This window comes from Chiloscyllium punctatum, chromosome 40 (assembly GCF_047496795.1).
Source record: "Chiloscyllium punctatum isolate Juve2018m chromosome 40, sChiPun1.3, whole genome shotgun sequence".
Taxonomy (NCBI): Eukaryota; Metazoa; Chordata; class Chondrichthyes; order Orectolobiformes; family Hemiscylliidae; genus Chiloscyllium; species Chiloscyllium punctatum.
Genome location: NC_092778.1, coordinates 13,044,534 through 13,064,447, shown reverse-complemented (window position 1 = coordinate 13,064,447; position 19,914 = coordinate 13,044,534). Strand labels below are relative to the sequence as shown.

The 19,914-nt window shown below is 45.1% G+C and overlaps 1 protein-coding gene across 3 annotated transcripts in view; it reads right to left on the bottom strand.

Annotated features, from left to right (window-relative positions):
- Positions 1 to 19,914, bottom strand: part of LOC140464757 (mesothelin-like protein) — a 44,936-nt gene that overhangs the window by 12,562 nt on the left and 12,460 nt on the right. The window contains exons 1-5 of one of the 3 annotated variants that reach the window (XM_072560253.1): positions 14,758 to 14,860; positions 12,487 to 12,591; positions 11,356 to 11,387; positions 6,852 to 6,921; positions 4,084 to 4,265 (exon numbers count right to left, since the gene is read on the bottom strand). In XM_072560253.1, coding sequence (XP_072416354.1) covers positions 4,084 to 4,265; positions 6,852 to 6,921; positions 11,356 to 11,387; positions 12,487 to 12,547 — 345 coding nt within the window. In that variant the 5' untranslated portion in view covers positions 12,548 to 12,591; positions 14,758 to 14,860. Of the gene's footprint in view, positions 1 to 4,083; positions 4,266 to 6,851; positions 6,922 to 11,355; positions 11,388 to 12,486; positions 12,592 to 14,601; positions 14,645 to 14,757; positions 14,861 to 19,914 lie in introns of those variants that run through there. The other 2 variants (XM_072560251.1, XM_072560250.1) reach the window with 2 other exon arrangements.

Below are 19,914 nucleotides of genomic sequence, written 5' to 3'. Positions count from 1 at the left end.
TTATCTGCTCACCCATTGGCCTGCCACCCCCGTATCTTTAGCATGTATACCACCTTTTCTAAAGAGGGGTCACTGAACTCAAGATGACTTTCTCTCACCACAGATGCTGCCAGAACTGCTGAGTTTCTCCAGAAATTTTGGTTTTTGTTTCAGATTTCCAGTATCTGCAGCTTTTTTTTAATTTCCCTTAAATTATCCTGGTTGCAACCAACCAAATGGCTGGGTGAATAATCCCTAGCCAGGAGATTAATTCATCCTGCCTGGAATTATCCTGCTAGACGAACACAGCAAGCCAGGCAGCGTCAAGAGGTGGAGAAGACAATGTTTCAGGTTTAACCCTTCTTCAAGACCCTCAAGAAGGGTTGCCCCTAAATGTTGACTTCTCCACCTCCTGATGCTGCCTGGCTTGCCATGTTCTTCCAGCCTCCTGCTTGTCTACCTTGGATTCCAGGATCTGCAATATTTTTGTCTGGAACTATCCTGCAGCAAACTGGGCATCTCAGCCAGGATCTGGGAACTGCAGCTGTGAGATTTCTTTCTTTTGGCATCATTACAATAGAACCCAATGGTAGATTTGTCCAAATTGCACACTGGCAAATGCAGGCTAGCAGTGGGTCACTCTTTCAGTGATAATTTTAATGTTGATGATCCCATGTCTTTTCCATTCACTCCTTACAAAACCTTTGTTGGTTCTTTCTGGAGTATCTCAAGGTCATCAAATCTGATGGGTTAAAGACACTCCAATCCCAAACACTCACTATACAACAAAGAAGCGTAGAGGTGTCAGTGTGGGCTGCACCCTGGAGTGTACAGTAATGGGAGTCCATTTATTTGGGGGAAAGAGCATCCGAGGAGCAGGAGAATCGACATTTCGGGCATAAGCCCTTCATCAGGAAGTGATAGTGCTGGAAAAGCACAGCAGGTCAGGCAGCACCCAAGGAGCAGGAGAATCAATGCTTCAGGCATAAGCCCTTCATCAGGAATGAGGCTTGTGGGTCGGGACTGAGAGATAAACAGGAGGGGGTTGGGGGAAGGTAGCTGAGAAAGCAATAGGTCGATGAAGGTGAAGGATAATGTGATAGGTCAGAGGGGAGAGTGATGGACAGGTCTGGAGGGTGGTGCCGAGTTGGAGGCTTAAGACTGGGATAATGTGGGTGGGGGGGGGGGGGGTGGAATGAGGAAGCTGTTGAAATCCACATTTATCCTGTGTGGTTGCAGGGTCCCAAGGTGTTCTTCCTCCAGGTTTGGTGGTGGAGGAGGCCTAGGACTTACATGTCCTGGATGGAGTGGGAGGGGGAGTTGAAATGTTCAGCCACAGGGCAGTGGGGGTTGGTGGGTACAGAGATGTTCCCAGATGGATGTCCCAGAGATGTTCACAGATGGCCTCCTTATTCCACACAATTCCACCTCAGGAAGAGCCAGATGGCCTCCTTCTTCCACAATCACAACTTCCCATCCCACGTGGTTGACGATGCCCTCCAACGCATCTCCTCCACTTCATGCACCACCGCCCTTGAACCCCACCCATCCCTACGCAACAAGGACAGAACTCCCCTGGTCCTCACCTTCCACCCCACCAACCGCTGCATATATCGCATCATCCTCCGCCACTTCTGCCACCTCCAAACGGACACCAATATCAGAAATATATTTCCCTATCAATATTCCAAAAAGACCATTCCTTCTGCGACTCCCTTGTCAGGTCCACACCCTTCTCCAGCCCACACCCCTCTCCTGGCTCCTTTCCGTGCCACCGTAGGAAGTGCAAAACCTGCGCCTAAACTATTCCTCTCACCTCCAACCAAAGCCCTCAGGGATCTTTCCACATCCATTAGAAATTCACCTGCACTTCTACCAATATCATCTACTGCATCCATTGCACCCAGTGTGGTCTCCCCTACATCGGGGAGACAGGACGCCTTCTTGCGGATCGTTTCAGAGAAAATCTCTGGGACACCAACACCCATCAACCCCATCACCCCGTGACTGAACATTTCAACTCCCCTCCCACGCCATCAAGGACATGTAGGTCCTGGGCCTCCTCCACCGCCAAACCGTTACCACACGACTCCTGGAGGAGGAACACCTCATATTCTGCCTTGGGACCCTGCAACCACACAGGATAAATGTGGATTTCAACAGCTTCCTCATTTCCCATCCCCCCACATTATCCCAGTCCCAAGTCTCCAACTCAACACCACCCTCCGGACCTCTCCATCACTTTCCCCTCTGACCTATCACCTTCTCCCTCACCTTCACTCACGTATCACTTTCTCAGCAACCTTTCCCCAAACTCCACCCCCTCTCATTTATCTCTCAGCCCCGACCCACAAGCCTCATTCCTGATAAAGAGCTTATGCCTGAAACGTTGATTCTCCTGCTCCTCTGATGCTGTCTGACCTGCTGCGCTTTTCCAGCACCACACTCTCGACTCTTATCTCCAGCATCTGCAGTCCTCACTTTCTCCTAATTGGGGGAAAGACCAAATATCAGGCTAATTACAGGGTGAAAGCTTGCAATTCAGTTCCTGGAGGCTGAAAGTTGGGACAAACATCTTGACAGCAGGTGACTGGAACGCCATCTGCATTTGCATAGCATGCATTCTCATTGGAAGGCCAGCTCACCGGAATGAAGTGCATCTTCCCAAATACGTTCTCCATGGGTAAGCAAAATGTATGTCCCAATTCCCAGCTGAACTGGGCAGCAGAGGAGATCTTCATCTTCCTGCACTCTGAGGAGAGTAGCCATTCTGTCCTCTTGGTTGGGAGATAATTCTGAGGTCACATAGAGGCAAGCCTGTCCTCATACCGCTAAATGGGAACATTTGTAACTATTTACACTATATATGCAAGTGGGTCAGAGAGAGCATTCCTGGAAACTTGCAGACTTGGTTCTAGATTCCTGTGTGTCCCCTCCATGAGGAGGCACACTGATGATCTATTTATTGTTCATTGGAGAGTAGGATTTACTCATTTTCCTCCACTCTTTGGGAAGAGTGTGACTAGGTCACGGTTGGGATTGGGTGACCAAAGTCCAAGTTGCTCAACTGGGATGAATGGCTTTTGAGGATGACTGAGGGTGGAAGGCTGGAGTGTAATTGACATTGGTCAAGGAAGCTCATTAGGGAAGAGCAGAAAAGCTAATATATTTAGCTGATGTCTACTCCGACAGCTCAGGTGATTCCAAGGAGTGAATGCTTGTCAGGGTGCCTGGACTTTCAAGTCACTAAGTTATAGGAAAGGTGTCAACTTCCTAGCTGCCTCAACACTGGCCCCTCGTATTGAGTGAACTGAGACCCAAGTAAACACATAGGAAAAGCTAAACTTCTATCCAGATGCATCACAGCTTGGTACAGCAACTGCTCTGCCCAGGACTTTAAGCAACTACAGAGAAGTGTGAACACAGCCCAGACCATCAAGATAGCCAACCTCCCAACCATAGACTCTATCTACAGTTCTTGCTGCCTCAGGCAGGCAGCCATCATCATCAAAGACCCCTCCCACCCCATTTATAATCTCTTCCAATCTCTTCCCTCAGGCAGAAGATACCACAGCTTAAACACATATATCAACAGATTCAAGAACAGCTTCTTCCGTGCTGTTATTACACTGCAGAATGGACCGCTCAAATTTTCAATTTAATGTTGATGTCACTCCATGTACACTGCCTCTGCAGCTATATCATTGTATTTCTCACTCTGTTCCATTATCCTAATTTGTATGGCATGATCTGCCTGTACTGCTTACAAAACCTTTCACTGTACCTAGATATGTGCGACAATAATAAATCAAATTGAGTTGTCTCTGAGTAGAGGTGACACACCCTTCCACATTTGTCACTAAACCCAGATGTCATAATAGAAGATTCCACCCTAAATTAACAGAGTAACTAAGTTAACTGAGTGTCGAAACTCTGCAATATGAGGTGTCCCAGGATTTTCAGACAGCTTGGAGTCCATCAGTCATTAGGCTTTACAAAATGAACTGTCAAAATGAACAGCCGATGGTCCCTGGTGATGGGTTGTTCAAGGTACTGTAAGCATTTAGCAGGACAAACCCGTATTTTTAAATGATACAGCCTTACCTCATCCAGTTTCTCTTTGAGAACAAGAAGCTGATCTCTGCTAAAAGCTATTTGTCCCAGTTGAGTGAGATTTGCCAACAACACATTATTGTTCAAACAGGCATCTAACTGGCTGGCTGAATAAGATGCAAGACGCAATGAATTAGTGGTCATTTCTCCACTGATGAAGCCCATTGTGCAATCTGTGAAAATAAACATGTTTATTGTGTTAGGGCCATACAGATGTCAATTTAAGATAAAACGTAGAATGGAACTGATCAAACATTCAGGATGAAATCTTATGAATCTTAGTGTACTAACTGTGAGTTCTATTGGGTTATTTGGGGGGGGGGGGTTTCACCATGAGACATATTGTGTTTTCTCGCCATATCTCACTAAACTCACCTCATTCACGATTGACTCCAGTCCTGCGGTGTCCCTCAGATCTGACTCTATTCCATTTTACCATGCATTATTCCTGGAATAGCTCACCACTGCTGGGATAGGCCAGAATTCACCACTACCCTCACTGTTATTAAAAGCCCTCTGTCAGTCAGGAACTGCCCTGCACGGTTCCTGGCATTTGGCCCAGACACGGCAGACAGGGCAATGAGTGGGACCTGCTTTTTTGGGAGGTTCCTGGGGACAGGTTGCTGCAGGCACATAATGCCTTCCACTCCCAGGGCCAGCAGGAGAGTCAATGACAGCAACCATGCCAGCCTGCTCTGAGGGTGTCAGTGGGTTCAGTGCAGTCTCAGCCATTGCCCAGCTTTGTAAAGGGAAAGTCAGAGACCTTCTACACTCTGCCAGTGGGAATTGGGAAATGCGACATTTGGATTGTGTTTTATTTTGCATTGATTACCAGATAATCAGCACTTTGTTCAGAACATGAAGAGGGAGGAAAAACCAGAATGGGAAAAGGTCATTCAGACCCACACCCTCACCCCATGTGAAGCCTAGTTAACATTATCCTGTGATAAGCATGTTCGTGAGAATAGGAGAAAGTGAGGTCTGCAGATGCTGGAGATCAGAGTCAAGAGTGTTGCTGGGAAAGCACAGCAGGTCAGGCAGCATCCAAGGAGAATTTACATTTCAGGCATAAGCCCTTCATCAGGATCAGATAAGCCTGATGAAGGGCTTATGCCCGAAACGACGATTCTCCTGCTCCTCGGATGCTGCCTGATCATGTTAATGGGAATGTCTGGAGCGCAGTGACTTTTTGCTCAGTTTTACTCCAGCCCTTTCAGGGAGTCTTCCCAAAAAAGACATTTTGATTTGGATTTCCTATGTTTTCTTTAAAATTCAGTTTTTGTTATGATGCCCCTTTCAGAGCTGGTTCTTCGGTTAATTCTCACTATTTGCTTTTCAGAATTCTGTACAGCTTTCTTAAGGCACCTGGAGCAGCCATTCCTTAACTCTGAGCAACAACCCCATCTGTGGAGCAGCAACGGTAGTTGTGGAGCTGAGAATCTGATGTTTGATTTAAACCATTGTTGTCACATGCACCAAGATACAGGGAAAAGTATTGTTTTGCGTGCGATCCAGACAAATGGTACTTTACAGCAGGACATCAGGGTAATAGAACAAAATGCAGAAGATAGTGTTGCAGCTACAGAGAAGGTGCAAAGACAGATCAACTCTGGAGGTCTGTTCATAAGTCTGATAACAGCGGGAAAGAAGCTATTCCTGAATCTTTTAGTACTTGGTTCCAAACTTTTGTACCTTCTGCCCGATGAAAGAGAGTATAACCAGGGTGAGAGAGGCCTTAGATAATGTTAGCTGCTTTCCCGAGGTAGTGAGAAGTGTCAATACTGAGTTAGGCGGTCAATCTGCACAGTTCTTTCAGACTTTGGGCATGCCCTAATCCAATGAGCACTGAGGCCAGGCAACCAACTACAGACACCAACACATCCCATGAAATGATAGCTGTCCTGGCTAGAATGTCCCCATGTCCCTACGGTTTAAATCCCCAACCCAAGCTAAACAATATTCCTCCTCCCCCAACACTCCCCTAGCAATTATCATTTGAACATTGTGCCACAGTTCAAGCATGGAAATACAGTCACAGCTGAAATAAGTTTGGGAAGTGTTGATCTAGAGAAAGGAAAGGGCTCTTGTGGTGCAGAGGTAGTGTCCCTACCTCTGAGCCAGGAGGCCTGGACTCAAGTCCTACCTGCTCCAGAGGTGTGTCATAACATCTCTGAACAGGCTGCTTGGGAAAATACTCTCTAGAGAAAGGAATGCTGGGTGCTTCATAATGTCTCCACTTCTACACTGTGTGATTGGCATGTCATCCTGGGTTGATTCTGTACTTCAGCTGTAATCAATCGATATGAAATATAGGCTGTTGTTAATGACTTACATGGAATAGACAGGACAATGCAGCCAGTGATCCATGGAACTCAATTAATGCTAGTCTCAAATGGGAATTTAGTTTATATATGTGTGACTCTACAGTGTTTTTATATCAATAATAACATCACACACATTAGGGACAATGAGACTGCTACACATCATTGGATCAACTCCACCATCAAATGTCATGTAATTTTTTTAACTTATTAAGGAAGAAAACATTGGCAAACCCTTCCTAAAGTTGGCCCTCAATTATCTAGTGTCTCCAATAGCACAGGGAGCGGGGATGAAGGGTCTCACTATAGTAGGATCATAGATTCTGTGCAGCACCACAGAAATGTGGAGCAGAAATCATGCAATAAAGAGGTAAAGCTCAAGGGCAGGTAGTGGGATTGCCTCAGACAGGTGTATACATGCTATTGTCTGGTACTCACCAGTGGCACGTCTCATTCTTCTTTTAAATAACATCTGGCTGGAGCTTTGTGACGTGTTCTCTCCAAGACGCTGCAGAGTGGGAAGTAATAATCTCATTCCCAATTTGTTTATGTGATACAGCTTTAATGAACAATGAACTAGCAAATGGCAAACATTTATCACATGTGTTACACACCATGAGTCAGCATGTGGTATAGACTGCCTTCATTGCTATTCGATGGAGGCTGCTGCTTTGATAAGCACACAGGAAAATAATTGTATTAAGTCTAATATCATTTACAGGGATAATAACATGCAATTAACCCACCCCCGGTCCCATCAAAGCACGCCTGCTTATTGACAGTAGATGTTGCTATCCATGTGCCTTCCCAGCTGAAATAGCTTGCTAAATCCTTCATTGAACATTAATGCTATCGCTATTGGATAACACCAACCAGGCTGTGTGATGTATGGACTTCAGCGGCGCCTGTACATCACCCACAGCATATCTGAAACCCTAACCCTTTCACTCTGTCTCTGGCTCATGTTTAAAGTGAATACAAGCCATGAGTAGCACAGACCTTCCCATGACTCTCTGTTTCTCACTCCCCCACCCTCCTTACTCTCTTTGCCTCCTTTCCAACCTTGTCTTGTTCTTTTCCTCAATGTCCACACTTTTGCTTTCCTTTCCCATTCTGTCTCCCTTCCTCCACACTGTGGCACTGAGTGGGGCTTGATCTGAGATGAGCAGGTAAGCGAGTAGTGTCCTGGTGTATAAGGTGTTTGGTCTGCAACACAGAAATGTGCTGGATGTAGGTTTGCTCGCCTGAGTTGGAAGATTCGTTTTCAGATGTTTTGTCACCAGACTAGATAACATCATCAGTGAGCCTCCAGTGAAGAAATGTGCTATTTGGACAAACCTATTTTTAGTTTGGTTTAAATCAGGTGCCAGAACTGATTGGACAAGAGGTGAGAATTCTCTGTTGTTTTAGGTCAGACTGACTGTACCCCTGTAAAAGAGGGAATTTCAGAGCATACTGATGCTGTACATAGCAGAGGTAGTGACAGGGATAGTGGCAACTTTGAAAGGAAAAGTTTTCTTGCCTTTGTCTATGCCATCAGAAAATCAAACTAGATAATTCAGAGGCTTACCTTGCTGCTCCTTGCCAAACCTTCTCAGTAAATTATCTCAGAGCACCCCAGGATTGCTAAATGTATCAGTAGAGACAGGAATAGCTGCTGGATATGTGGACTTGTAGCTACTGGGGAGAGGCCACAAGTTGAAGAGGTAGAGAGTGGGATAGGCTATGGGTCAAGGTCGGATCATATGAAGTGCCACAAGATTACAGGCTCTAGAAATGTAACCAATGTTAAAACAAAGCAATCTGACACATGGCAATGTTAAATGAGGAGGACTTTGAGGATCTATATCCTCAGCAGAGGGGCTCGGTTTATATGTGTGGACTCACAGCTAGCCTGGCCAGCTCATCCCTCTTCAAGAGGAGCTGCCCTCAGTCAACTGAAGCTGTTAAAACCCTCTCTGGAAGGCTGGGCCCAGAGCCATAATATGGCAAGTTGATCCACAGCCCATTCACAGAGAGGGGTCCCACTTTTGCAGATGTGATGCTAAAGGTGTGGGCAATATTTGTTCACATTTGATGACCTGGAGAAGGGAATGGGGATCTGGTGCTCCACGAGGTTAGTTCACAGAGTCTGACCCCAAAGACTGGGCTGCAGTGCAAGGGCACGTTCAGGCAAGTGGTCAAAACCAGTGACAGATCCCCAAAGGACACCTCCTGCCCTGTGCGTCAATGACTTCTCTCACACTTCACAATGTACCACCCTCTCAGCACTCTGCAGCAGAAAAGGACTCCAGTTCAGCTCTCAGACATTTCAGCTCGCTCTCCCTCACCTTACAGTGTTGGCAGCCTCACGGCTACCTCTCACTGCCATTCACAGAACTCCAGCTATTCAGCCATGGGAGGCACATGACATTACAACACACCCACTGACCTTCTGTCCTCCTTATTGTTTATCAAGATGGCCACTGATCAATATAAAACCACTTGGGGAGAGGGCACAACTGCATTTCCTGAGCTGTCTCAAGGTCACATTGCTCCACAACATGAAGATGTGCGATAGATTTTGAAGGCATCAAGGAATATAGGAATATAGCATTGAGTTAAGAGAATGAGCCCTATGCTCATATTGAATGGTGGTACAGGCTCAAAAGGCCAAATGACCTGCTTCTGCCCCCAATTTCCATTGAACTCAACCTCACTGCAAATATTGATGATGACACAATATTTCTGCCTCGCATACTTTTCCAAATCCCTCATCATACTCACCCTGTATTCTGCCATGATGTGCAAGCCACAGCTGATCTGAACATCTTTCCCACCATCCCAGCTCACACATCCATCAATCCCAACCTTTCCCCAACTCCATGATGCCTTTCAACTTTTAGACACCCCCCTCCCCCCCACCCCCCCTAGCAACCGCTGTGTAGTTGGCCAGTGCAGCATCAGGATGAAGTGTGGGCACAACACTGTGGGTGGAATTGGCTTCACCTGGCAAAGGTTCTAATGGCCAGAAGGGGCTGGAAAAAAATCAGAAGGGATCATCAGGGAGCAGAAGCATATGGTGCTCCCAACAGGAGACAGGGGGCTGCACATGCACAAACAACAGTTGCCAACCAATTAGATACAAGAACTCAAGGGCCTTGGCCAGTCATGTGACAGATACAAAGTTGTAGAGCCCACTATTGCCTCAAATGTCAAAGGTCTGGGTAACATTATAGAAATGACACCCACACAGGCCAATAGCAACCTTCTTGCTGCTTGTAAGGATTTTGTACTTTTGCGGGACTGCACGAAAAAAAACCCTACCCATCATAATCCCCCTCGCCCCATCCCCACCCCACACACTGACCCTCACTTCATCAGCTTTGACATACTATCGGTTCACTAGAGTTTCCCTCGTCACTGCAGCTGATCATCCTTCACTCACTCTGTCACGGAGGATGTTTTGAACTACACTTTGCCCCTCACTTCGCACTGACCTTAAGACATGGGAGCAAACTTCAGTCATCAAGCCGATTCTGCCAGTCAATGAGATCATTGTTGACCTGATAATCCTCAACTCTACTTTACTGCTTTTCCCCAAAAAACCCTGGACTCCCTCTGATCAAAAATCAGTTGATCACATCCTTGAAATTATCTTGTGACCTGGCCTCCACAGCTCTCCAGGGTAAAGAATTCCACAGCTTCACTACCTTTTGAGAGAAGAAATTTCTCCTCAGCTCCGTCTTAAATGAGTGACTCCTTACTCTGAGATGATGCCCTCTGGTCCTCGACTCTCCCACAAGGGGAAACAACCTCTCTACCATCTACCCTGTCAAGTCCTCTAAAAATCTTGAATATTTCAAAAATATTTCCTCTCAGTTTTCTCAACTCCAATGAGTACAGGCCCAATCTACTCCACCTTTCCTGACAGGATTGTTTCTCTCAACCTAGTGAACCTTCTCTGGACTGTCTCCAGTGTCAGAATATCTTTCCTTAGATAGAGAGACCAAAACTGTTCACAGGATTCCAACTGTGGTCTGGCTAATGTTATTGTATAATTTTGGCAAGATCACTCTATTTTTATATCTCATTCCCTTTGAAGTAAAGACCAACATTCCATTTGCCTTCCCAATTACCAAATGAATTTGGAAGTTGGCATTTTGTGAATTATGGATACAGATTCCTAAATCCCTCTCCTATGGAGCTTTCTGAAGTCTTTCTCCATTTATATGATCTCCAGCTCCCGTATTCTTCCTGCCAAAGTGCGTAACTTCACATATTCCCTTCATCATATTCCATCTATCAAGACTTTGCCACTCACCTAAGCTGGCTATGTCCCCCTGCGGACTCTCTGTGTCCTCTTCAGCACTTGCCTTCCCATCTATTTTTACGTCATCCTTGTCTATAGTACATTCACTTTCCTCATCCAATTCATTAATATATATTCTAAATAGTTGTGGCCTTGGGACTGATGCCTGCGGCACACCACCATGACCATACTGCCACAGATGGCCCTACCAGGAGCAAGCACCCAAATGCATTGCTCAAGGGATCATCTAAACACGTAATCCTCTCCATCACATACAGGCGGCCATCCTCAGAGGGAAGATGGCAGTGTTCTGCAGACCAGCTGTCCTCTGCTAAGATGATAGTACTTGTGCTCCCACCATTGCCGCTCTGTCAGGGCTTTTGCTGATTGACTGTCAGTCAGCCAACCCCAGCCCTGTCAAAGTGGAGTAGACTGAAGATGCATCCTCGGACCAAGAACAGCTCCAGCTCAACCTGAAAGGTCATCTGCAGCCTCCCCCAGTAAAGTCTTCCCCAAGTATCCTGCAGTCGCTGGCCAGCACTGTGTGGATCACTGTCTACACGGAAGACAGGGATTGCATGAGGGCTCAGTTTTGCCTGTATGTTTGGAAATATTTTGCGTAAATGTGCTCCATAATTTTTTTTCACTTACCGGCTGAGCACTCAAAATGGTCCAAAATGAAGCTAAAAGGGAACATCAAAATCATATGTTAAAGGAAATCCCCATAAATCATTTGTTCATCAAAACATAAACCTTTCATATCTGAGGGCTGCATCTAATAGATCATGAGATAACAAGGAAAAGAATAAAAATCAAACACTGTGGATACGAGAAAGATGAAACAGAACAGAGAATGCTGGAGAAACTCTGCAGATCTGGCAGCTTCTGTGGAGAGAGAAACAGAGTTAATGTTTTGTTTCTGATATGACTTCAGAAGAAGATTTGTACCAGATTTGAAACATTAACTCCATTTCTGTCTCTCCACAGATGCTGCCAGAATTTCTCTAGCATTCACTGTGTTTCAAATAGGAATACAGAATGATTCTAATCTCTTGACTCAATACTGAGCATCAGCAATTTGAGGGAGAAGGTCTTGCTGTAAAATATCCTCTTACTAACGGTACTGAGTACCATAAAATGCTTCAACTGTTTCAAGTGTAATCAAATAAAAACCAAAAGAACTGTAGATGCTGTAAATTGGAAACAAAAAGAGATATTGCTGGAAAATCTCAGCAGGTTTGGCAGCATCCACGGAGAGAAATCAGAGTTAACGTTTCAGGTCCTGTGATCTTAGACCTGCTTAGCTTTTCCAGCGATTTGTGTTTTTGTGCCATTGATTATTTTAGTTTTATTTCTGCCAAACTTCCTATGAATATTTTTTGTAACCAAAATGGAAGAAGCTTTGACCAGGGAACTCTCAAGAGCTCTGAGGTGTAGAATTCCACAACTTCAATTGCTTTGATGATCGATTTGAATTCTGATGTTATTTTAATTTCTGCTAGTGGTATTGAGTTCTAAGTGTAGGATTTATTTAGCCAGTTGCAACATAGAGTTTAAAAACTACTGGGACTCGTCAGGTCAGGCCACAGAAGTCTCTTTTCTATTAGATTTTCCGCATGGTTTTTGGTCTGCCAGACAGTTTTATATTTGGCCTGTAGGGGTCTGCATGTGAAAGCAAGGGAACTTATACAATTTAAAATGCCTTGTTTTATTTTCACACTTGCAACTTCCTGTGGGTTACGGACAATTTCTGATATTTAAACATCCAAAGAATTGACTTACCAATGATAACAACTATCAGCTTCACTGAAAAAATCCAATTAAACATCGATGTATTCCTCATTATTGTTGGTCACTTTTCAAAAACAGAGATAACTTCAGATATTTCTGCAAAAAGGAGCAAGGGTCTTAATTATCATGCAGATGAGTGAAATGCAAAAGCATTGATTTTCATTGTTAGAAAATGGTGGCCAAGGTGCGAATGGATTCCAACTGCATGTGTTTGTGTTTCTGTTTCCTCTGACTGTGATTACCTGAAGTAATGTGTACCATCTACAGGTGTACTGCAGTGACTCACCCAGGCTCCTTCAACAGCACCGTCCTCAAACATGTCCCCTACCACCTGGAAGGACCAGGAGAATGGATGCATGTGGGAGCACCACCACCTGCACATTCCCCTCCAAGCTATCTGCCATTCTAGCCTGGACACACATCACTGTCACTGGGGCCCAAATCCTGAAAGTACACGTAACAGCACTGAAGGTGTTCCTAAACCCCAAAGACTGTAGCTGGTCAACAGCTCATCACCGCCTCCTCAAAGACAGTTAGGGATGGGTAATAAATGCTGGTCTTGCAAAATGTGAAACAGAAGAATTCCAGTGCTACACAATGTTGGGAAAAAGCATTGTCAAGCCATTGTTCTGCCCACCACTTCCAGTTTGATAAAAGAAATGCTGGCTCTCTTTATAGAATAATCTTAGATGAAAGATCCTTTCCTTATTTAACAGTTGTATTGCAATCAATTGGCTATAACTTCCTGTCCCACCGCTGGGTTTTTTGGACTCACAAGGTCAGGTTAATTTGATACTGAGCCAGTTCTGTCACTGTACACTTGGGTGCCCTTTCAATATGCGAGGTTCATGACAATTTGGCTCAAAACAGTGACTGGAACTGAAGAAAGAACGTGACCCAGATAGATCAGCCTATTGTCCACACAAAGAGAATAAAACCCTTGTGAATCTGAGATAAAGTCATCATGTACTTACACAACTGCACTGTCACTCACAATGAGAAAGAGCAAACTAGCATTTTACACTATATTCAAAAGCCTGGTAAATGGGCGAGGTTTTAATAAATAACAGTAAATCATCTTCCATCTGATCTCAAAGCCTTTACTTCCAAATTGAAATTGTTTTCTTTGTCTGGAATAATCATTTATTTAAATACTTCAAACAGTTATTAAAAGTGAACATTGATAACCATTACACACTCTTTTTAAAAGAAAAATATTTTTAACAGTGTGGAGCTATAAATATGTTGAAGCCACAATAACCTCCTCAAGTAGAAATTTATTTAACACTTATACATTAAGCATCCTACCATGCAGAGTTCCTTCAGTTATAATAAATGAGGATTAAATTCAGACAGTTTTATAAAATGCATACAAACCTCCCCCATCACACTTCTGATTCTGTGCTCAGTTAATGCCCAAAAATCACTCCCCAGTGTAGGTAAAGTCATCATAGTCTTAACAAACCATAGGGCTGCTCTCTCATTAGAGAGAGAGAGAGAGAAACGACTGGTGGTGGTTTAACCTGAGGGTCACTACACCTCAGGCAAGGGGAGAGAGGTTGGGAAGGAGAGTCCTTCATGGTAACCTCAGCTGGTGTGGGAATTGAACCCATGCTGTCAGCATCACTCTGCATCATAGAGTGCATATCAAATAATAGACCTGTGCTACAGATCACTGCATAGGACAATTGTAGCTCTGACTTAAACAGTTAACCCACACTGTAATATTTTCCACTAGCTGTGCTGAACATATTTCACTGAGTGGATGAAAAATAGTAAAGGTTCCTCTGCAGTTACTTTCTGGGGATTAGTTTCCTACGACTAACTATCTTTGGAGAGGTCCAACCTGACAAGGGGAGGTTGTGTCCACAATGTTGGAGAAAGTAGATTTGCGTTAATTACACTGAGATGTTTCTCCACTGCCTGAAAGTCCAGTTCCACAGAATATATCAAAAGCATGCTTAAAAGTGTAGTAATACTGCAGCTGACATCAGTACCATGTGAAAATAATCCCATTAATCCTAAAGAAAATGCCAAACTTGTCATTTTAATATAAAATTGTTCATTTTAAATAAGTAGAAGGAAAACCCAATCTTTACAACTCACCTCTTGCCTTGTGGGCAGCCTGCTGAGCACAGCACAGAGTGTCACTGTAGCTAATCTCTTACAAGTTCTCTTTGTACTGCAATTCAGGTGTGGCTCATGCGTCTTCATGAACGTAATCCACACTTCAGAGCACTCAGAGATACCAATGCAACTCACCTTCACATCTTAAGGGCTGGTCCATCCTCCCAGGATATTTGTCATTTTTTGGCAATCAGAAAATTGCAGGTCTAATAGTTTTCCTTCAAAGTGAATAAATGTCACATTTTATTGTCTGTTGTCGGTCTTTCTTTGTTATTTTCCCTCGATTCCAGTTCCCGTGACAACAAACATGAACAGCTCCAAGGACACAACTAATGGCTGTTCTTGCAACACCTCTGAAAACACTCCCTTCAGTTTTGCACGTATCCGTTACCTCATTGCACTGATTGCATCAAACGCTGAGGCACAGAAACTGGCCATTTGGCCATTTGGCTCCATGTTCCACAGACAGGCCTGAAAGATGTGGAGAGAATCGTCCAGCGAGACACATCTTGACTTCAGGAACAATTCACTGCTTCTGTTAACTCAATTCCAAGCATGGAAGACAGAATCTCACTAGGCAGTGCAAAGATGCTTCTTAACAGGGATTATTTCTTGTAACAACCTTTTTAACTACACATCTTGCCCCATTAATATGCAGCTTTCTATCCTGCCAACCTCTATGTGCAAACTGGACACGCGAGTTCACAACATGGCCACTAGGGTGGGTTCCTTGCCACTTCAGCTTGTCACTTGCCTCAAAGGGTCTCCATGTTGCACAGGACCAAACAGCATCTCAGGGCACAGTCCACTGGCACTAGCTGCACACCCACCTCATCCACAGACATTTGCATCTGGTAATTGCCAGTTGCCTCATGATCCTCATGGCACTTGCAGGATAATTAGAGAGGTGAGGGTGCACCAGCAACTCACATTGATTCGTTGCTGCAAGGACTGGCCCCAAGCCTATGGATTTTCATAGAATCCCTGCAATGTGGAAACAGGCCATTCAGTCCATTGAGACCAGGCCACCCCTCTGAAGAGCAGCCTACCCAGATCAACCAACCCCCCAACCTATCCCTTGCATTTCTCATGGCTAACCCAACTAGCCATCTTTGGACTGTGGGGAAAAACTGGAGGAAGCTCACGCAGACATGGGACAAATGTGCAAACTCCATAGTGTCACTCGAGGCTGGAATTGAATCCAGGTATCTGGCGCTGTGAGGCAGAGATGTTAACCACAGAGTCACCGTGCCACCCTTAATTTGCTAGGGTGCAACTCAGACCTGTTCACTTGCTACTTACTGCACCTACCACCATTCCCCCCCCCCCCCCCCCACCATGTTCACAGCATCCCTGCGTGACCATGCCTTGCAGTCATACAGCCAGGAAGTTGGTCTTGCTGGTCAGTAAGTCCTCCCCAAATGGCAGTGCACCAGCAGCTATCCCAGCAAGCAACACAGCACGTGCAGGAAAAAGCAGGAAGACATGTCCTAAAGCTATAGGAGAGTAGTTTCCATCGAGACAGCCATTCATGAGGGGTCCTGGCCCAGTGGGTCAAGAGCAGCCTCCCTTCCCAGTCCACGGGATTGGCCATGGTTAGACATTTGGGCAGCGAGGCCTCAGTTAGGAGGTCAGGGCAATTGCAGTCCATGGAGTGGAGCATGCTCAGTCCTGTGGCACCATAGTGGTCTGTCTGTGGTTGAGGGTTTAGAACATAGAACATAGAACATAGAACAATACAGCACAGAACAGGCCCTTCGGCCCACGATGTTGTGCCGAACTTCTAACCTAGATTAAGCACCCATCCATGTACCTATCCAAATGCCGCTTAAAGGTCGCCAATGATTCTGACTCTACCACTCCCACGGGCAGCGCATTCCATGCCCCCACCACTCTCTGGGTAAAGAACCCACCCCTGACATCTCCCCTATACCTTCCATCCTTCACCTTAAATTTATTCTCCCCTTGTAACACTCTGTTGTACCCGGGGAAAAAGTTTCTAACTGTCTACTCTATCTATTCCTCTGATCATCTTATAAACCTCTATCAAGTCACCCCTCATCCTTCGCCGTTCCAACGAGAAAAGGCCGAGAACTCTCAACCTATCCTCGTACGACCTACTCTCCATTCCAGGCAACATCCTGGTAAATCTTCTCTGCACCCTCTCCAAAGCTTCCACATCTTTCCTAAAGTGAGGCGCCCAGAACTGCACACAGTACTCCAACTGTGGCCTAACCAAAGTCCTGTACAGCTGCAACATCACTTCACGACTCTTGAATTCAATCCCTCTGCTAATGAACGATAATACTCCATAGGCCTTCTTACAAACTCTATCCACCTGAGTGGCAACCTTCAAAGATCTATGTACATAGACCCCAAGATCCCTCTGTTCCTCCACCTGACTAAGAACCCTACCATTAACCCTGTATTCCGCATTCTTATTTGTTCTTCCAAAATGGACAACCTCACACTTGGCAGGGTTGAACTCCATCTGCCACTCCTCAGCCCAGCTCTGCATCATATCTAAGTCCCTCTGCAGCTGACAACAGCCCTCCTCACTGTCCACAACTCCACCTATCTTCGTATCATCTGCAAATTTACTGACCCACCCTTCGACTCCCTCATCTAAGTCATTAATAAAAATTACAAACAGCAGAGGACCCAGAACTGATCCCTGCGGAACTCCACTTGTAACTGGGCTCCAGGCTGAATATTTACCATCTACCACCACTCTCTGCCTTCGACCGGTTAGCCAGTTTTCTATCCAATTGGCCAAATTTCCCTCTATCCCATGTCTCCTGACTTTCCGCATAAGCCTACCATGGGGAACCTTATCAAATGCCTTACTATTTAGGAACTATTGCAGTTAGGGAGATAGAAATACATCAATAAGGGGTCTGGGTCAATCTCACCTCGGGTTTTCTGTAGTTTTAATCAATCTGTTCAGAATTGTTAGGACACACACCACCACTTCCCGGAGCATGTAGAACTTGAACCCAGGCTGCCCAGTGCAAAGGTACAGACACTACCACTCTACCACAAGAGCCCTCATCTGGGAGTGTTCTGTTCTGTTCTGAAGAAGTGTCATAGAGATGTACAGCACGAAAACAGACCCTTCAGTCTAAGCCGTCCATGCTGACCAGATATCCCAATCCAATCTAGTCCCACCTTCCAGCACCCAGCCCATCCCTCCAAACCCTTCCAATTCATATACCAGCCAAATGCCTTTTAAATGTTGTAATTGTGCCAGCCTCCACCACTTCCTCTGGCAGTTCATTCCATACACGTACCACCCTCTGTGTGAAAAAGTTGAACCGAAGGTCTCTTTTATATCTTTCCCCTCTCACCCTAAACCTCTATGTCCTCTAGTTCTGGACTCCCTGTCCCCAGAGAAAAGACTTTGTCTATTCACCCTATCCATGCCCCTCATCATTTTGTAAACCTCTATAAGGTCACCCCTCAGCCTCTGATGCTCCAGGGAAATCAGCCCCAGCCTGTTCAGCCTCTCCCTATAGCTAAAATTCTCCAATCCTGGCAACATCCTTGTAAAGCTTTTCTGAACCCTTTAACATTTCACAAAATCTTTCCGATAAGAAGGAGACCAGAATTGCACACAATACTCCAACAGTGGCCTAACCAATGTCCTGTACAGCCGCAACATGACCTCCCAACACCTGTACTCAATATTCTGACCGATAAAGGAAAGTATACCAAACTCCTTCTTCACTATCCTATCTACCTGAGACTCCACTTACAAGGAGCTATGAACCTGTACTCCAAGGTTTCTGTTCAGCAACACTCCCTAGGACCTTACTATTAAATATATAAGTCCTGCTAAGATTTGCTTTCCCAAAATGCAGCACCTCACGTTTATCTGAATTAAACTCCATCTGCCACTTCTCAGCCCATCTGATCAAGATCCTGTAGTAATTGGAGGTAATCTTCTTCGCTGTCCACGACACTTCCAATTTTAATGTCATCTGCAGACTTACTAACTGTACCTCTTATGCTCATATCCAAATCATTTATATAAGTGACAAAAAGTAGAGGGCCCAGCACCAATCCTTGTGGCACTCCACTGGTCACAGGCCTCCAGTCTGAAAAACAACCCTCCACCACCACCCTCTGTCTTCTACCCTTGAGCCAGTTCTGTATCCAAATGGCTAGTTCTCCCTGTGTTCCATGAGATCTAATCTTGCTAACCAGTTTCCCATGGGGAACCTTGTCGAACACCTTACTGAAGTCCATATAAATCACATCTACTGCTCTGCCCTCATCAATCCTGTTTGTTACTTCTTCAAAAAATTCAATCAAGTTTGTGAGACATGGATTCCCATGCACAAAGCCATGTTCACTATCCCTAATCAGTCCTTGCCTTTCCAAATACATGTACATCCTGTCCCTCAGGATTCCCTCCAACAACTTGCCCACCACCGAGGTCAGGCTCACTGGTCTATAGTTCCCTGGCTTGTCTTTACCGCCCTTCTTAAACAATGGCACCACGTTTGCCAACCTCCAGTCTTCCAGCACCTCACCTGTGACTATCGATGATACAAATATCTCAACAAGAGGCCCAGCAATCACTTCTCTAGCTTCCCACAGAGTTCTAGGGTACACCTGATCAGGTCCTGGGGATTTATCCACCTTTAACCATTTCAAGACATCCAGCACTTCCTCCTCTGTAATCTAGACATTTGCAAGATGTCACCATCTATTTCCCTACAGTCTATATCTTCCATATCCTTTTCCACAGTAAATACTGATGCAAAATATTCATTTAGTATCTCCCCCCTTTTCTGCGGCTCCACACAAAGGCCGCCTTGCTGATCTTTGAGGAGCCCTATTCTCTCCCTAGTTACCCTTTTGTCCTTAATATATTTGTAAAACCCCTTTGGATTCTCCTTAATTCTATTTGCCAAAATTATCTCATGTCCCCGTTTTGACCTCTTGATTTCCCTCTAAAGTATACTCCTACTTTTGTTATACTCTTCTAAGGATTAACTCGATCTATCCTGACTGTACCTGACATATGCTTCCTTCTTTTTCGCAACCAAACCCTCAATTTCTTTAGTCATCCAGCATTCCCTATACCTACCAACCTTCCCTTTCACCCTGACTGGAATATACTTTCTCTGGATTCTTGTTACCTCATTTCTGAAGGCTTCCCAATGTCCAGCCATCGCTTTACCTGCGAACATCTGCCTCCAATCAGTTTTCGAACGTTCTTGCCTAATAACGTCAAAATCGGCCTTTCTCCAATTTAGAACTTTAACTTTTAGACCTGGTCTATCC